Source organism: Bos javanicus, chromosome 16, assembly GCF_032452875.1.
Source record: "Bos javanicus breed banteng chromosome 16, ARS-OSU_banteng_1.0, whole genome shotgun sequence".
NCBI classification, from domain to species: domain Eukaryota; kingdom Metazoa; phylum Chordata; class Mammalia; order Artiodactyla; family Bovidae; genus Bos; species Bos javanicus.
Genome location: NC_083883.1, coordinates 22410006 through 22426537, shown reverse-complemented (window position 1 = coordinate 22426537; position 16532 = coordinate 22410006). Strand labels below are relative to the sequence as shown.

Here is a 16532-nt window from a genome sequence, read left to right as displayed (position 1 = left end):
TTGCGATACACAACAGCAAACTTAAAGTCCAACTTCTGGCCTTTCATTAGCAGACAGCACCAGTCTAGCTTCTTCCATCAGTGGTTTAACAAAAGATAGAATGAACTCAAGTTTATCCATCAGTAAAATAGTTTGTTTCAGAACTGCAACCAACCCTGTCAATGACATCATCACAGGTTTATATCATAAAATAGCCTTTAAGCTAAAAGTAACTAACATGATTCTATTAGTTCAGAGTTAACTTTATTAATAAAGTTAGCATCTGAACAGGTAAGTTGAATAAGATATTCAAACCCAGGAGTCACTGGCACAGGTATAAGTACTTGACTTTTAAAAGGATACATTTCCTTGGAGTTCACACTTTTATTATTTTGCTTAGATGAATAAAAAACATGCTCAAGAGAATGACTCAGACTAGGTTTCTGAACACAACCTTGGTTATCCACTCACAGATAAAACACAAGTTACGCACTGGAATGCTAACTGGACAAACACTGAACGAAGCAATGTGGTGCCAACGAGAACTAGCCTTGACACCCCAAGGTACAGAACAACTGGCAGGACACACCTGTTTTCTTTTCTCTAGTCTCTCTTGCTTTAGCTTCTCCTTTTCCTTCTCCAGCTCTTTGTTTCTGACCAGGATGGTGGGTTTGCTTTCAGGAATCTTCTTGCTCAGGATCCTAGCCATGGCATCTGCCCAGCCCGCGTTAGCCCCCGCAGTAGCTTCTGCAGCACTGTAGTTGTCATCCTCGCGGGGCTCAGCTTCATCTTCGTTGTCAGCTTCTACTGCTTCATCACCAGAGGAAAAGTGATCTTTTTCCAATCCACAGCTTCCTAGAGAACCTAAAGTAGAAACAAACTAAACTTTAATATTGGAGGCAGAGTTTGGCAAGGCCATGGTGAGACCCCCCCAGGGGCCTTCCTAAGGCTAATGGCTCTCCATCTGTCTCCATTCTCATTTCCGAGTCCCACAGCTGCCCTAATAGTGGAGAATGGCAGGACCCTCCATCCTACCGTCGCCCACCCGCAAAGACCTGGCCCGGCCATGTGGACAGGGGAGGCCGCCACAGCGTCAGCGCCCAGGGCCCAGCGAGTGGAAGTCAGCCCACCAGCCTCAGGGCATCCTGTGGTCAGTGGTGACAGATGCTGCCATGGGGCTGCTGCAGGGTGTGCTCAAACCCACAGGCTTTTAATTGTGTTATTAAACTACTTGAAGAAACTAACAAATATTATTTTAAAAACAAGTAACAACAAAAAACTAATCTCTCAAGAAAATGGAATAGTGTTTCCACGGCACAGAGAAGTCAGAGTAAGTTCTCTGAGGGCTTTGGCCCAGATGTTTAAAATCCTGAATCCTGGTACGGGAAAATCTAAAGACTTGTTTCCTTTTATAGAATCTGCCTATAACATTAATAAACTGGGTGTTGCAACATTTTTGAAAAAATAATCTAATGAAGTGATATGTGCCCAAAATTTGACTGCACTGCTGGATGGCCGCATGAAAATATCAAGTTTTGAGTGAAGGATACAGATTTGTACACTATAGAGTTGTATCATGCAGAACCACTGAGAACCACCCCAAGCATACACATGGAACTATGTCATCTGTAAGATTCAAACGGCTGAGATCAGAGGAGTGGCCAAAACATGATCCAGTTGGTGGCCTCGCTTGAAAACCAACTTGCCGAGAACCCCTGGGTACTTTAAGTTTTGCAGTCCGTCTCAAATTCTGAAACTCATTGTAGTTTAACAACAAGAGCACAAAGTGCCAGCGAAATCTGTGTGCAACTATATGATCCAGAGCCTTCTGAAGAGCTTCTGCTTTGCTCTTCAAAAACCTGTGGAGCTAAATTAGGAAATACTTCAAAAGTAGTTTTATATTAGCTCATGGCTACAATCAAAGGGAATGGAACTGACTGTACAGTCAGCTCTTCCACTCTGAGTGATCCTCCCTAACCTCTTGACTTGAAGTCATAAATTAAGACAGAACTGCTGAAAAGACTTGACTTAGCTAGTCATCACTACACTTGCTTTTTGGTATTACGTTTGCCGAATATCTTTGTTTTTTTGCTTGCTGAGAACTCATGAAACAAAAGGATGGAAAACTAAGTATTTAATACATTTCAAACAAAAATTTGCAGGATATTAGAAAATGGCAAATAAAAATATACTAAAAAAATCAGTTTATATATATATAAAATGAGTCTCAAGCATAGGAGTAAAAATGAAGTATCTTCAAAAAGTAACAGAACAATACATTTAAACACAGACAGCAAAATAATACTTTACAAAAGCATGATCTTACATAAAGTATGTTAATGGTATTAAAAAAATTAAAGGACATGATAAAGAAGCAAGAATCATTAATAATTCTACTGCCCTAATGTGTTGTGTATTTCTTAATAAAGAAAAAAAATTTGAAAGAGAACTTAATTTGACACATAATTTGAAGCCTCTAGTGTATCCTGTATGCCTGGCAAATTTACAAAATCTGAGAACGTGACAAGGATGTGACATGCAGATTTGGGTGACATAAAAATGCTCACTGCCTGCAATGGAAGAAAAAGTATACAAATTTCGCCAAAAGCTGAAAGCACTACCATTCAATGAAAATCTGCGTGTCTACTATACACCAGATTCCAGAGCCCAGAAGTATCTCCTAGGACCAGTGTTCCCTGGAAAGTACATTGAGAAACAGAGTTTGGAGAACGTAGTTAAGTGAAAAACATGTATGTTAATACAGAATATGTTTATTCCTCAGAGTCAGCAGCACTGGACAGGTACTAACAACAAAATAAACAATTCTTTGAAAAGTACTTCTAGGTACGCATTCATCTAAATGTAAGGAGGCACAATGGTTTATGTCAATGAAGAATCTCAGAGTGATCAGAAGCAGAGGTCTTTACTAGTTTCTGGTAAAAAATGTCAAACTCCAACACTGACACCTAGTGTTTTGTCCTAAGGAAGTCACACACAAACTGCAGTGAATTTCACATTCACCTACACTGTGAAGGCAGCCAAAGACTCACTGTCTAAGCCACTTCTCCATTTCTAAACCTGGGCTACTTTTCTTTAGTGTGTTTCTTACCCAGCTTGACTACCACAACGTGCATGCTACGGACACAATGAATCCATGACGTTTTATAACACCATTTCACACAACCTGCACTTACTCCACCAATTCAAAAAAAAAAAAATCCAGAAGAATTTGCTGCAGTCATGGCTTTTTATTTTATTATATTTTTAAGAGGCCCTAACTCAGAAGTTTTCAGTCATGCATTCATAGCCAATGGAAATGATGGTATGTTCTAGAAATAAATTTAAATATGTCAATGTTATGAGGTCAGCTAGCATATTACAAAACAAAGTTTTCTTCTGGAATACCAAAGAGAATCACTACACAAGTCAGAAAATAGAACTGGCCCTTAAAAATTTACTGTGGCCAATGAAGACGAGATTTTTTTGAATTTACCACAAACTGATACTCAACAGAAGTGGATGTAACCCAGGGATCTAAGGGCCCCAGATAAGTAAAAAATTCCTTTGAAGTCCTGTGTGTTATTTTAAATATTAACTCCAATTTTGCATTCTATTTCAAAAACCTGGAAATTAAGGAAGGGTAATAAAGAATGCTTACTGGAAGTAATAACCAATGGTTCCAACAGAAGCTTCTGTGCTTATGGAAATGTTCTCTTATCAGAGCTGCCCACCAACCACAAGAGCCCAGTGGGTCCTTCACATGAGGCTAGTACAATGAAGTCACTGAGTTTTTTTTTTAACTTGACGAAGTTTTAATTCCTTCAGCGTGACTAGTGGCCACCACACTGCGCAGGGCAAGGTTAGACTTCTGAGGTAACCACACAGGCAGAGGCGTCTCTCCGTCTCTTGCTGCACTTTCCCCAAACTTCCACCAGTCTTTCAAACTTGCCATCTGTCTCTCATCCCAGATATGGTGAGCTGCTGGCAGAAAAGGGAGTTATTTTCCTTAGCTTTTGGAACTGGGATAAAGTTTTTCAAAAAACTCACAGTCCTTCAATATTTACCAAGTACTCGTGAATGAAGATGAAGGAAGGAGAAAATGAAAAATCTAGATTTTCCCCTTGAAGAAGTAAAATATTTAGTAGGATACATAAATCAGTTAACACCAATAGAAAATTTTGGTTTAAAATTTATAAGCATTCTTCTAATAGAAAAATAACGAAGAAAAAGGTTTAGGGGTATCTTTTACAAAGATGATTTCAAGTTATTTCTTAAAGGTAAAGTAAGAGCTGGAATGACAAGAAAAGGAAAAAGCCAAAGAAGTAAGATTCTACAATAAGGCCAACCAAAAGAGGCATGGGCAAGACCACTGAATTGAGAACCGAAACTTTATATAGATTTGAGTCAATGCTCTGTATTAAAGTTAAAATTACTATTGTAATCATCACTACAACACTCCAGGCAGAAGAAACCAGCATGTCCAAAATGCTTGGGGATGTTGAAGAAGGTAAGTGAAGTGAAATCGCTCAGTCGTGTCCAACTCTTTGCGACCCCATGGACTGTAGCCTACCAAGCTCCTCTGTCCATGGGATTTTCCAGGCAATAGTACTAGAGTGCATTGCCATTTCCGTCTCCAGGGGATCTTCCCAACCCAGGGATTGAACCCGGGTCTCCCACATTGTAGACAGACGATTTACCGTCTGAGCCACCAGGCACATCTATAAAATATAAAGAAGTTCACATAGGCTGAAACTGGAGATGTGGGGATTGAACAATAAGAACGGGGTGTGAAAAGCTGGTTAGTTTATATAAATAAGCCAATCTGATTTATCATCCAAGAAAAAATACATACATCAAGCCCCAGGTTCTGCACTATACGTGTGTACTTCCAGTAAGTGGCCAAACTGCTACTGCTATTTTCACCTCCCACTTAACCTCAGATCCCTCCTTTTAAGAAAGTTTCTCTACTGGATTAAGAAGGTTGTTCTTTTAAAATACAATTATCATCTGGGAGCACTAAGGATATTGCTTAACCTTGATCTTCAGTTCAGTTTAGTTCAGTTCAGTCGCTCAGTCGTGTGCGACTCTTTGCGACCCATGAATTGCAGCATGCCAGGCCTCCCTGTCCATCACCAACTCCCGGAGTTCATTCAAACTCACGTCCATCAAGTCGGTGATGCCATCCAGCCATCTCATCCTCTGCTGTCCCCTTCTCCTCCTGCCCCCAATCCCTCCCAGCATCAGGGTCTTTTCCAGTGACTCAACTCTTCGCATCAGATGGCCAAAGTACTGGAGTTTCAGCTTTAGCATCATTCCTTCCAAAGAAATCCCAGGGTTGATCTCCTTCAGAATGGACTGATTGGATCTCCTTGTAGTCCAAGGGACTCTCAAAAGTCTTCTCCAACACCACAGTTCAAAAGCATCAATTCTTCAGTGCTCGGCTTTCTTCACCATCCAACTCTCACATCCATACATGACCACAGGAAAAACCATAGCCTTGACTAGATGGACCTTTGTTGGCAAAGAAATGTCTCTGCTTTTGAATATGCTACCTAGGTTGGTCACTTTCCTTCCAAGGAGTAAGCGTCTTTTAATTTCATGGCTGCAATCACCATCTGCAGTGATTTTCGAGCCCCAAAAATAAAGTCTGACATTGTTTCCCCATCTATTTCACACCTTTAGAGTTTACTGTAAATCAAACAGAACTTATAAAAACTTGAGATCAGTTAGTAGTGGTTAAAGAGTAAAGACACAGAATTCAGGCTGCTTGATTCAATCTTAACTCCAGACACAAACCTACGTGACTTTTCTGAAGGTTTTTACCTTCTCAATCTTAGTTTCCTTGTCTGTAAAAATGGCAATAAAACAGTACCTTCTTCATGAGGTTTTATGATAATTAACTCAGTTTCTTAAAAGAGTGTCTAGCCCATAAGAAATGTTTACATGTCAATTACACCCCTCCCCGGCCCCCACCCCCATACCCCTCAAGACACACATAATGTGGCTGCAGAGAAGACAGGAACAAAGAACAAACAGCGCTGGTGGCTGGAATCTGGAGGACATGTGCAGTGCTGAATGGGAAGCTTTAGATGACCTGTTACAGCACAGGGGTTAAGCACTAAGAATATAAAATGAGCAGATGTGGAGCTACGCCCCACTTCCATTACTTCCTACAAGCATAATCTTGGGCAAGTTACCTAACCCCTCTGTGTCTCAGTAAACTGGGAACAAAAACAGTACCTACCACAGGAAAAGCACTTAGCACAGCTCTGGCACACAGTAGGCATTAAATAGATGACAATAATCAGAAGACAAACAAGGAGACTAAGAACCTGGGAGCCAGAGCAGGGAGGCATCCCAAAAGTCCTAAAAAGGATTGACAAAAGACAGGGGGAGGGGGAATAAATTCTCCTTCCACTGTAATTCCACCCAGTCTTGGCTCTCCTCTAACCCATACGCAAGGGGTTCATGGTGAGCAAGACACCTTTGATTCTGTTTCAGAAGCGGTCGATATCTCTGTCCTATAGCTTCCCAAGCACTCTAAAACAATGATGAATATTAACTAACCAACAAGTGTTTAGGGCTAGGTACTATTTAAAGTGCTTTTTATGCATTATCACTTAATCCTCACAACACTCGTTGAGATGCTATTATTATTCTATTTACAAGGAGAATGCTTCTGAAGCTTAGAAAGGTTTTAAAAATGTCCAGAGTCACAAAGTGAACAGGTGGGGTGACAGGGTGCTGATTTTTAAGGCACTACAAAGCTCTGAATCCACCATTCAACTCAGACTAAGGTAACTGAACTACTGCAGAGAGTAGCCACAATACATTGGGTTGGCCAAAAAGTTCATTTGGGTTTATCCTACCAAAAACCTGAACAAACTTTCTGGCCAACTCAATAGCTTAATAAAGCTTGAATTAAAGAGGAATTTCTCTCTAAGCCATAGCTAACCAGAATGGCCAGCGCTCACATCCCATTCTCATTTCGCCCCTAGTCATTCAGAGCTCTAGGAAACCACTGCTCCCCAGTCCAGGTATTAAAACATCTGTTCTATCTCGCCATGTGCTCTTTCCTGCCCTTCACTACTTAATTTAGAATATTCAAAATTGATACTTGAGAACTTTTTAAAAAAGCATTTACCTCTAAAAAAAAAAAAAATGAAGTTACTCAGGTTTCCATAAAAATAACCAAAACTAAAATGAAAGTTTCACCATGGGACAAACTGTCGGATGTGATTACTATGTGCTATCTGGGCAAGCCAGACAGAGCCCGGAAGTAGTCTGTTTCCTGAGCCTGTTCTATAAATTGCTACTCAAGTAGGACTATGACATACTTCATTTCTTAGGCATGTTCCTTTGCTATTTTAAGTAACTTAAATGATGCAGAAGCTTGTAAGTTACAGTTTGATAAAAAGTTTATTTATCTGCTAGGTTATTACATCTTAAATACTACTTTGTAGTTTATCAAAAAAGGAAGGGATTCCTCCTAGGACCTTCTAAACTGGATTGTTATCAAGTCTTGTTTTAGAAGTATATGGCCATTATTCAAATATGTGACCAGAATAATTCAGAAAAAATGAAATTAGCATTCCTCCTTCTAGTTTATAGACATATGGGCACATGCTATGAGGGAGCAGTCAATCACTTGATGGCATGGGACCAAGGCTTTTTTTACATGGGTTGATTTACCGACTACAGAGCTTTTTTTTTTTTTAATAAAGATTACAATCTTAAGCAAGTAGGCAGTGCATATAAACCTCCAACAGTGCATAAATTCTGTAGGTCTGAGTAATTCAGTAACTCAGAGGTAGAGGTCATCATTATTGTTGTTTAGTCACTAAGTCACGTTTTGCAAGCTTGTGAACTGTAGCCCACTGGGCTCCTATGTCCATAGGATTTCCCAAGCAAGAATACTGAAACGGGTTGCCATTACTGCTCTTTATAATACTTGATATCATCACCACTGTTTTCATTTTTTTCACCTGAATTGATCTACTGAATGGGAAGGCTGTGTTTTTTATTTAGACTACAAACATAAGAGCCAAGCATACACGGTATCTAAACCACCAACAAGGTATTAATTCAATAAATCTGCGTAGCTCCAGGCTAACTCATGTAGGGGTGTCACCCTCTCCTTTATAACGCTTGGCATTTATGTATTACTCTAATGCTGACTAAGGCATCTTACCTTACACATCTCTCTGATTTGGGATCATTCGTAATTTTACTGTGACCAAAGTTCAAACCCTACTGAAGAGTAAGTATTACAATTTATCAAAACTTACAGTCTGAATCATTTTGCTATCATTCAAGTTTATATCACATATAACTTCTGCTAATCTGTAACCTCAGTGATATCTGGTACATGAGAAGAGAGTGTAAAAATCACATTAAGAGAAGTTTCCAATTTTATAATAAATGGATATCGAGTACTACATCATGTATCAGGATTCATGCCAAGTTCTGAAACACAGCTTTTACCAAAGCTTTAAGGTAAGGGAACTAGGAAACTTCTGCAACGTCTGACAAACAATATCCAAGAGTTTTACACTCATGAAAGCACCATTTTCTACCTTTCTTACACAACATGTCAAAAGAAATTAAAGCCAAAAGATAAAAAATAAAAGTGCAAACAACACATGAGCTATACTTGTGTGTTTTTCTAGGAAACGTAAGTAGCATCTCGCTGAAGGAAGCTGCTTTCAAATGTTGATATAAGGCACATCCTTATCAATTTTTATGAACCAATTAAAATTCAAACATAAGTGTCTAACTCAACTCCCTGATAAAATGAGCTGTACACTTCAGTAACAAGCCTGTAATGTGCACGCTGATTCCTCATGTGTCTGAAGGCCACTTCAATTGCCTGCCTTTATAGTCTTTCAGAATCCAGTCTCTGTGAACTTTTTATAACAATATAGTTCTGCCAAGGCCACACGTACACAAATATCTGAACCAAAAAGCTATTTCTGGGGACTTTCCTGGTGGTCCAGTGGTTAAGAAATCTGCTTTCCAATGCAGGGGACACAGGTTCAATCCCTGGCAGGGAGCTAAGATCCTGCATATTGTGGGGCAGCTAAACCCGCTTGCTGCAATTAATACTCGAAGCAGCCAAATAAATAAATTAAAATTTAAAAAAAGAGAAAGCTGTTTTTATGTATCATCTTTCCAGAAATACCTGATTTCACAGGAGGAAAAAAAAAATCCATTTCTTATATTAAATAGAAAATTCTGAGTTAAATCAAAGGAAAACATCTCCATCCAAAGGGCCTGCTGCTGCTGCTAAGCAGCTTCAGTTGTGTCCGACTCTGTGCGACCCCATAGACAGCAGCCCACCAGGCTCCCCCGTCCCTGGGATTCTCCAGGCAAGAACACTGGAGTGGGTTGCCATTACCTTTTCCAATGCATGAAAGTGAAAAGTGAAAGTGAAGCAGCTCAGTCATGTCTGACTCTTCGAGACCCCATGGACTGCAGCCTACCAGGCTCCTCGGTCCATGGGAGTTTCCAGGCAAAAGAGTACTGGAGTGGGGTGCCATTGCCTTCTCCGAAAGGACCTACATTACTGAATTTATTACATAAAAGGTCTTTTATTATTTGTCTTTATTGAAGAGACACATTCTAAATCCTGAAAGAAAAGGCAGAGGGAGACAACTAAATAGAAATCTAGACAAGCTGGTCAAGAGAAAGTGAAGGGAAAAAGAGAGTACCTAGTGGGCCAGCACAAGCATGGCGAGGAGGGCGGAGAGGAACTGTATTCAAGAGATGAGGAGTTCAGATACCGTGTCACCAGCAAGCCAAGGGGCAGCAAGATGTGTGCCCGGAGGAGTAAACAGCCGTCAGGTCACATGCAGATCACCAGTGCACAGTGACACAGGCCATCCTCCTCATCCACTGGGTTCTGTTTTGAAGATGAAATCATGAATTCAGCCTGGCAAATATTAAGTGCACGCTATCCACAGAACAACTAGGCAGAGACAATCCATGGTTGTCAAAATCACTATCCCTAAAAAATAAATAGAACCACTATTCATGCCTAATTTTACCACGAAAACATGACTGAATGGTTAATTACAGAGTAAGAAGGACAGAATTAAGAGAGAACACCTGGCATCTATGGACGGACAGTTTTCCACTGAGAGGCTTTCTACTATAATGGAAAACGGTATCTCCAAGCCTGTTTCCTCATCTGTAAAACAGAAAGGCCATCAGCTCCCTTGTAGGGTTACCTGAGGAAATTTTAACCTCTTTTCTGGAGAAAGCTCCACCGCTGTTATCAAAGGCTGGAAGGCTTATTGGGTGGCTGAGAGATGGGACTAGAAGTTTTGTTAGATCAGAAAAGATGTCACGATCATGACTCCAAATATTTATGAGTAGGCTGTTGTTGTTTAGTCGCTAAATAGTGCCTGACTCTTTGCGAAACTATGGACTGTTGCTCACCAGGGTCCTCTGTCCATAGGATTTCCCAAGCAAGAATACTGGAGTAGGCTGTCATTTTCTTCTCCAGGGGATCTTCCCAACCCAGGGATCGAACCCTCATCTCCTGCACTGGCAGGCAGATTCTTTACCATTGAGCCGCAATGGTATGGTATTTATTTTATGGTTGCCATGTGCCAACCATTAAATTAAATGCTTTACATACATGAGCCCATTGAATCTTCACAACAATCCTGAGGAGACACTATTACCACATCCATTTTATGGATGAGGGAACTGAGGCAAGTTCCCTACTAAGAAGCCCAAAATCCCTCTGAAAGGCAGTACAAACACAGATGCCTCTTATACAACTGAGAAAAGAGTGATCATTTATTTCTGGAGATAATACACAGATTTTAGGAGAAAAGAAAGGATGGAAGAAGAGAGGAAGGAAGGAAGACTACAGTTATAAATGGGAGAAAGACTGCTATAAAATCTGACCACAAAAACACCCCTTAGTGATCAAACCTTAGAGAGTGGAACAAAAACCTGTCTCAATACCATGGTCTGCTCATAACCAATTCTTGCTTTAGATTCTGTGGCCCTGGTCTTTTACTTTCCAGAAAGTTTTGTTTTGTTTGATCATTTCTGTACTCCTGGTTCCTCAACCTTATCAGGGAACTGTAGTGTTGGAGAAGACTCTTGAGAGTCCCTTGGACTGCAAGGAAATCCAACCAGTCCATTCTGAAGGAGATCAGTCCTGGGATTTCTTTGGAAGGAATGATGCTAAAGCTGAAACTCCAGTACTTTGGCCACCTCATGTGAAGAGTTGACTCATTGGAAAAGACTCTGATGCTGGGAGGGATTGGGGGCAGGAGGAGAAGGGGACGACTGAGGATGAGATGGCTGGATGGCATCACCGACTCGATGGACTTGAGTCTGAGTGAACTCCGGGAGTTGGTGATGGACAGAGAGGCCTGGCGTGCTGTGATTCGTGGGGTCGCAAAGAGTCGGCACGACTGAGCGACTGAACTGATCGGATCTGATCTGAGGGGTCAGAGAAAAAGCTCCAGAGCAAGCTCCAGTGCTGGTTGTGTCCTCTATCAACTTATCAGCTTGTGCACTGCGGGAGCAAGATATAAACTCTCTACATCTCAGTTTCTTACAAGTAAAATGAGGATAATATTAACAATAACCCTGTCTTACAGGATTGTTATGATAATTAAAGTGACACAGTACCTAAACTATTACTATTACTACCTAATTCCTCTAACAGAAATATACCCAAAATCTATGGTGCTACAAATTTATTTGGAAGTTGGTTGTCTAGAAAATTGAATGCTTTCCTTCTGAAAAACGTTTCAAGTGGGGACCCTCTCTCTGTCTTCACTGTACTTTCCTAGTGAAATCCCTAGTGGAGCTTTGCAACTCTGCCTAACTGTTCTGGCACTCTATGGCAGTCACCATACAGTTAGTAGTGATACTTATAAAGAAGTGGCATTCTCTTGCTTAAAATGTCTCAAGAGCTCCATATTGCCTACTAATAGAGAATCCAATCTTCTTCATATGGCACACAGGGCCCTCTACAATCTGGCTTTATCCTGTTCCTAGTCTCAATAACACCTCTGAATAGCTAGAGCCACAGCCAATAATTCATTTCAACCTAACTAGCCATGTGTTTCAGGAGACTACATGCCGCTGTGTGTGCTTTCCCTGTGTCTGAGAAAACTGCGCTGTCTACCCCCAGACTTAGAAAATTAAGGCCCTGATGAAATGACTCCTTATTTATATTCAGCAAGAAAACTTACTTAGTACCAAAATGTATAAGGGAGGCCCCATGAGAATAAAGATAAAGAAGACATGTTCCAGCACTTGAACGACTTGTATCCATAAGGAGAAAGACACGTTAAAATAAAAATAATCATACAGTATGAAGTTTATGTATAAGACAGAAGGAAGCAATGCCTCGACTGGGTTCTACAGGATATGGATTTCTCTGTCTCCATCCTTATTGTTAACTGGACCAGGATCATGAGAACTACCTTTGTAACCACCTCTCAATATATTAAGGAGCAATCTCTGAGCAGAAGATCAGGGGTCGTCTGCGATCCCATGTAACCTGAGAAGCCAGTGCCAAGAACGATGGGAAAGAGTGGCAGCATGGGCATATCATAGTCGAAAGCCTCAAAATACATTTCCTTCCTTTCAGTATAAACGTCTCTGAAAAAACATCTTTATCAACCGCTACTTTTATTTATTCTACTTTAACCACCTACGGTTTCCTCACTAGTATCCCATCCCTAATTCCCCAACACACGCACGCACCTACTGCACAAGAAAATTCAAGTATACCGGCCGTCTTCGTCTCTCCGCCTTTCCATCCTTGCTCCTTATAAGCCTCTCTCGGACTTTCCCTTCTTGCTCCCTAGGAGACCCAACTCATTCTTGTAATTTTAAATATCGCCCTTCCTTTCGCCCCTTGCTACCGTAAGCCTCCTTTTTTTCTTTTTTCTTTTTTTTCCGCTGCTGCTATAAAAAAAAGCAACAGACTCATCTTGCTTACAAGAAGTTAATTACAGTGACAATGAAAATGTCTAATAAACTAAGTTGGAGGCTTTAACACGCGACAGCGACCTTCCTTCCCCTGAACACCACTTTCTCAAACCTTCTCACACGGAGCCAAACTCGCCCCTTTGCCGTCCTGGGGAGATGAAATTCGGGCTGCCAGAGGGAAATTCACTCGCACCCCCTGCTCCCGCAAACTCAGCCCGGCCTTTTCTCTGAGTAGCCAAAGCTCAGCCCAAGTAGGTTACCTTCATTATCGGAAGCGTCTTTGTCCTTATCTTCCAGCTCCGATGCTACAGACGCGACTACCATTTTCATCCTCTTTTTCCTTAGTGAAATTTTCAGCTTTTTCCCCGCACTCACACGTGAGTCTCCAACGGCCGCTGCCATGATTCCTAACCGGAAGCGTTCAGTTACATTTGCGTCCGGCAGTAACACAGGGAACTTCGGCATCTAGTTCTGGCGAAACAAGGTTCCAGTAAAGCAAAGTTCCGGTGAAACAAGGTTCCGGGGCGGGGCCAGCTAACGGGAGTTCTCTGGCTGGAGCTTCAGAATTCGGGGGAAGAGGACTTGTTGGTTGTCTTCCCGAGCTACCGGCTCCAGTAAAAAATAATAATAATGAAAAAAAAAAAAAATCAGTGAGTGTAAGTTCTCCTCCGAGTCTGCCAGCTCGCCCTGGTCCTGGCCCGCCGCCCCACTCTGACCCCAACCCGACCCTGCTGCTGCTGCTGCTAAGTCGCGTCAGTCGTGTCCGACTCTGTGCGACCCCATAGACGGCAGGCCAGCAGGCTCCGCCGTCCATGAGATTTTCCAGGCAATAGTACTGGCGTGGGCTGCCATTGCCTTCTCCGGATTAACCCCTGAGTGGCTTCCAATTGCACACCGACAAGAATCTGGATTTCTTCCCCGGGGTCCTGGGTGTGAAGCACTCCAGCCCCATCCTCCTGCCTCGGACCTAGCTCCGCCCGGTAGGCTTGCGGCGCCCTCCCGCGCGGTGTAGACCGAGGCTGGAACAGCTCTGCCCTTGGCAAGATGCCCCTGCCTCCCTCCCGAGGCCGGCTTCTCCCTGAGGTCAGCCTTTGTCACCTGTTTTCCCAGCCCCGCTTTCCCCAAAGCTGCTACCACAATCCGCCGCTATTCCTTTTCCCTGACTTGTCGGCTCCTTCTCAGTAAGGACCACATTTCATTCACCATCCTGCCCCCAAGCCAGCAATGGGACCTGGCCCAAGGTAGGAACTCAGACATACATTATTAGAAGCGATAAATGAATGAACGACAAATACCATTCACAAAGTTAATAAGTCGAAAGGATAATGTAGCATATTCTTACATTGTGTTCTATAGGCCGGGCATAGTCTAAAGGCTTTCTGTAAGCTTAGCATTTTCTTGGAAGAGCATTCTTGGTTTTTTTAATACCCAAAATTTCTAAAGGGGGAGGGAGCACACTTTTTCTTTGGGTGCTGTATCTCTCTACTTCTTTTAACTGCTATTACTATATTCTTTAGAGTTCTCTTCACTTATTAGCGCAGTCCCTTGCTATTACGATCCTCTGTGGGATCACGGGATCTTCCCAACTCAGGGATTGAACCCAGGTCTCCTACATTGCAGGCGGATTCTTTACTGTCTGAACCGCGGGGCTCAAACTTATATTAAAATGTATAATCAAATTCCTAAGTGGTATCCATCTCCTAATTGGCCTTGACTGATACAAAGTTAGAATGGGTGTTGTGATGGAAATATTATCAGTACCCAACTACTGTCCCTGCCAGCCTACAGCACTGTTAAATGTTCCACTAAAGGTTATTCATTTTTGGAATAGTGGGAGGTATTAAGGGGGCTTCCCAGGTGGCAGTGATTGCCTGCCAATGCAGGAGATGCAAGAGACTCCAGTTGGATCCTTGGATCAGGAAGATTCCCTGGAGTAGGAAATGGGAACCCACTTCCGTATTCTTGCCAGGGGAAATCCCATAAACAGAGGATCCTGGTGGAGATACAGTCCTTGGGGTTGCAAAAGAGTCCTCTCACAGGACTGACTAACACTTTCACACCATGTTCATGGATCAGAAGATGCAACATTATTATCACTTCTTCCCAAAGTGGTCAATACATTCACTGAAATCTCAGTCAAAATTCCAACAGATTTTTTGTGGAAATTGACAAACTGATTATAAAATCCTTATGAAAATTCAAAAAATCTAAAACAAAAAAAAAATGAAAAAGAAGAACAAAGTTCAAGAGTTAGCACTATATAATTTCAAAGCATTATAAAACTACAGCTACCAATACAGTGTAGTATTACCATCAAGTAGACAAACAGATCAACAGAACAAAATAGAAAGTCAGAAAATAAATAAATACATATATATATATATGGAAAATTGATTTTTGACAAAAGTGCAAAGTCACATCAACAGAGAAAGGACAGTATCTCCCACCAGTGTTATTGGAACAATTGGATATCCAGATGAGAAAAGATGCACTTCAATTCATACCTTGTACAACACATAAAAAAATTGATTCAAAATGGAGTAGGCCTACCTAAACATACAACTATAAATTTTTAAAAAGAAACCAGAGGAGAAATCCATTGTGCCCTTGAGTTAGGCAAAATTTTCTATAAGAAACCATAGGAGAAAACCATTGTGTCCTTGAGTTAGGCCAAGTCTTTGGTACAGCACCAAAAACATGATCCACAAGGGAACAAATTGAAAAATTAGACCTTATCAAAGTTAAAAACCTGCTCTTTGAAAGACACTAGAGAATGAAAAGAAAAGTCACATCAAAAGAAAGCAGGAGTAGCTGTATTAATTTCACACCAGCAGAATTCAAAGCAAGAAAAGTTATCAAGGAGAAAGAAGGGCATTATATAATCCCAAAAGGATAATTCTCTAAGAAGACATAACAACTGTTAAGTGTGTTTACCTAACACCAGTTGTCAAACTATGTAAGACAAAAGCTGTTAGAATTGCAAAGAGAAGTGGATGAATTCACCAATCATAGCTGGAGATGTCAACACACCTCCATCAGAAACGGAGAGATTCAGGAGGCAGATAATCAGGAAGAACACAGTTGAATTCAGAACACCATCAACCAAAAGGATATAATTGCTATGTATAGACTCCATCCAACAATAGCAGAATTCTTCTCAAGATCACATGCAACATTCACCATGATAGACCACATTCTCAGCCATAATACACAACTTAACAAATTAGCACTGTAGCCTGCCAGGCTCCTCTGTCCATAGGGATTCTCCAGGCAAGAATATGGAATGGATTGCTGTACCCTCCTCCGGGGGATCTTTCCAATCCAAGGATCGAACCCAGGTCTCCCACATTGCAGGCAGATTTTTTACTGTCTGAGCCACCAGGGAAGCCCTAATAGACTTAAAGAAATAGAAATAATGCCATGTCTGTTCCTGGATCACAAAGGAATTAAACTAGAAATCAATGGCAGAAAGATAAATGAAAAATCCAAAAACATGTAAAGATTAAACAGCAAGCTTCTAAATAACATATGAACTAAAGAAAAAATCTTGAGAGAAAAATTAAAATATTTTGAACTAAATTAAA

General features: G+C 41.2%; 1 protein-coding gene across 1 annotated transcript in view; it reads right to left on the bottom strand.

The window, feature by feature from the left end:
* The window catches only part of RRP15 (ribosomal RNA processing 15 homolog), a 66969-nt gene extending 51821 nt beyond the window's left edge, over positions 1–15148 (bottom strand). Inside the window, exons 1-2 of the mRNA XM_061382220.1 lie at positions 13209–15148; positions 569–843 (exon numbers count right to left, since the gene is read on the bottom strand). Coding sequence (XP_061238204.1) covers positions 569–843; positions 13209–13413 — 480 coding nt within the window. The 5' untranslated portion in view covers positions 13414–15148. The remainder of the gene's footprint in view (positions 1–568; positions 844–13208) is intronic.
* Positions 15149–16532: the final 1384 nt, after the last annotated feature.